This window comes from Coffea arabica, chromosome 3c (assembly GCF_036785885.1).
Source record: "Coffea arabica cultivar ET-39 chromosome 3c, Coffea Arabica ET-39 HiFi, whole genome shotgun sequence".
NCBI classification, from domain to species: Eukaryota; Viridiplantae; Streptophyta; class Magnoliopsida; order Gentianales; family Rubiaceae; genus Coffea; species Coffea arabica.
The window spans coordinates 12,311,289-12,313,951 of NC_092314.1; the positions used below are offsets into that span (position 1 = coordinate 12,311,289).

At 39.3% G+C, this 2,663-nt stretch overlaps 1 protein-coding gene across 2 annotated transcripts; it reads left to right on the forward strand.

Annotated features, from left to right (window-relative positions):
* The first annotated feature begins 828 nt into the window (after nucleotides 1–828).
* On the forward strand, nucleotides 829–2,295 carry LOC113734718 (metacaspase-9-like). 2 transcript variants are annotated; one of them, XM_027261375.2, is made up of 3 exons: nucleotides 829–989; nucleotides 1,074–1,238; nucleotides 1,349–2,295. In XM_027261375.2, the coding sequence occupies exons 1-3, from the start codon at nucleotides 899–901 to the stop codon at nucleotides 1,930–1,932; spliced, it is 840 nt and encodes a 279-aa protein (XP_027117176.2). In that variant the 5' UTR covers nucleotides 829–898; the 3' UTR covers nucleotides 1,933–2,295. The 2 variants fall into 2 exon arrangements, with proteins under 2 accessions (XP_027117176.2, XP_027117175.2); XM_027261374.2 differs by having other exon boundaries at nucleotides 829–1,238.
* Nucleotides 2,296–2,663: the final 368 nt, after the last annotated feature.

The following is a 2,663-nucleotide window of genomic DNA, read 5'->3' on the forward strand; positions in this document are numbered from 1 at the left end:
ACTCAAAAAGCCTATAACTATGCAGTAAATACTAAGGACTTTTGTATATGGCTATATGTATACAAAATAGTCCTATCTATCTTATCAAACACTTGTAGTCCAGTCCCCATTCGAGCATCAGTTCCAAATTTTCCTTGGTTCTTGGAGCACTCTCCCAAGATACACAAGAAACTGTGAGGCGAATTAATGAAATTGGCAATTTCTACTAGAGAGTACAATTGACATGGTCATGACCCAGAGGTTAAGGGTGCAATTCAATCATGCATGAAAATGAGACAATTTTTAGTTGTCATTAAAATTTAACTTACAATTCTTTTTAAATTTGCCCCTTTCTCAAGTTGGCTTTTAAATTTTCAATAGGATAAAAGTAATAATTTTATTTCTTCATGGGTATATCTGAAGAAATGAGACTTAAGAAAACATAGGGGAGAAAGAGTTATAAAAAGTTTGAAAGGTGCAAATGTGAGGCAAATTTGAAAAAATTGAAGATTCATAACTGGCCAATTAAGTGTAGAGTAAACGGCGAAAAGAGTCACTAAACTATTTACAATGGCATGCTTTAGTCACGCATCATCCATTCAAGAATCACGTATACTTTGATCAGCGACAAACTATCTACTTTGTCCTTGTAATACTACCAAAAAAAGAAAAAAAAAGAAAGAGCACTTGCAGAAATGGGAACCATAAGTGGCCTACCAAGCCTGACAAAATTGATCAAAAGCAACCGTAGACTACGGAATTGGATTCCAAATTTGGAATGGCACTTTGTTGAAAGACATCCATAAATACCCACAAGTAATGAGTCTCCTAATGCATCCCTCAGTCACCTTGAATCATTTCAACTTCATATTTCCTTGACAGTCGTATATAGTTTCTTTGTACTCAAAATTTTCGAGGGATGGGTAGATACGCTTTATTAGTTGGTTGCTGCTATTTGGGGGATCGGGATGAACTACAAGGCTGCTATAATGATGTGGACGCAATGCAAGGTCTGCTGATAAATAGGTTTGGTTTTCATCCCAATGATGTGATAGTTCTCACTGATATGCCTAACTCCCCTCTGAAGCCCACAGGTGCTGTTATAAAGTATCAGCTTTGTCAGATGATTAAGCGGGCAATGGCCGGTGATGTTGTACTGTTCTATTTTAGCGGCCACGGAACTCATCAGGATATCTGGGAAGGCCCCTACTGCAAACGATTGGAAGCAATTGTCCCCTCTGATTTCAATCTCATATACAGTAAGTTCAAACATATATATATAATACAGCCATGCCAAAGCCCAGATTTCTCAGTTTCATATAATTTACGCCCCTGTCTTGTTCACATTCTACATTACTTCTGTCAATAGATGCAGACTTCCGATATATGGTAAATAACATGCCACAAGGTGCTGATTTCGTTATGATAGCGGACTCCTGCTACAGTGGGGGGCTAATAGATCAGTCAAAGGAGCAAGTTGGACCTGGCTTTCGTCCAGATGTTTGCTATCCCACAAGGTCCTACAATTACGGTAACATTGGCGGCGGTCGCAGAGCCAAAAGGATGCCCATCGAATCGGTTTTGCGGCATTTGAGACCTTTGAGTCACGTAGACAGTCCAGATATTAGAACACTCTTGAGAGACATTTACGGAAATCAAGCCAGCATCCTGTTCCGACGGCATGTTGATCCGGATGCCAGGGTTGATCGTGGCATTCTTATCAGTGGATGCCAGTCCAACGAAACCGCAGTCGACGATGATGGGAAACATCGTCGCCCTTATGGTCTGTTTACTGATGAACTTTGCTCTACATTGCGGAACCTGCGCGGTCCCATGATGAGCAACGCAGAGCTCGTGGAGACTATTAGAGATAAATTAAGAAACAAGGATCAGCATCCATGTCTCTACTGCTCTGACAGGCGTGCCGATGCACCTTTCCTGTGGGTACGCTGAATCAATCGACAGTATGTATGACTGGGATCCTACGCACCACTACATGAAATTAGCTGGCCAAATAAAGGGTTTAGATGTTTTCTTTAGATGGTTTTTGAAGCATTTTAGCAATTTCATACGGTTTGTTCGTGAGTGTATTCCTCTGTCTTTTGGTTTTTTCTAGTTCAGCTTCTTCCACCTGGTTCTGTTTTGTGGTTGGCAATAAATTTGTTATAGTAAACCGCCTGGAACCTTGTAGTTGATGGGCACATTTTGCGTTTGCCGAAAGATTTTTACTAAGTGCTACATTAGATACATGTACACTGTGTGCTGTAAAATTGAATTCCAGCAAATGCCAAATTTATCTATTTTACCACCCAACAAGGATGCACATTCTAACATTTAAAATGCAGGCCCTTTTTTTTTTTTTTTTTTTTTAATTTTTGGGTAGGGTGGGATTAAAGAGTTTGGAATTTGAACCCAGAACTTCTAATTGCTCTAGTCTTAACCATAGCCACACAAGATTAGATATGATGTGCCATGCACACTTACTTACACTTAGCCGTACCACCGTACTAACTAAGCACAGCAAGACCGACCAAGGGTTTCACATAGAAAATCATACAGCAATTTTAATTTGTAAACGCATTTTCTAACTGGATTAAATGTTAACATCCTAGAAGATTACATTAATAATAAAATGCGGGTCCATCTTATTCAAACTTGGTATCACAATTTAACTAAAGAAATCA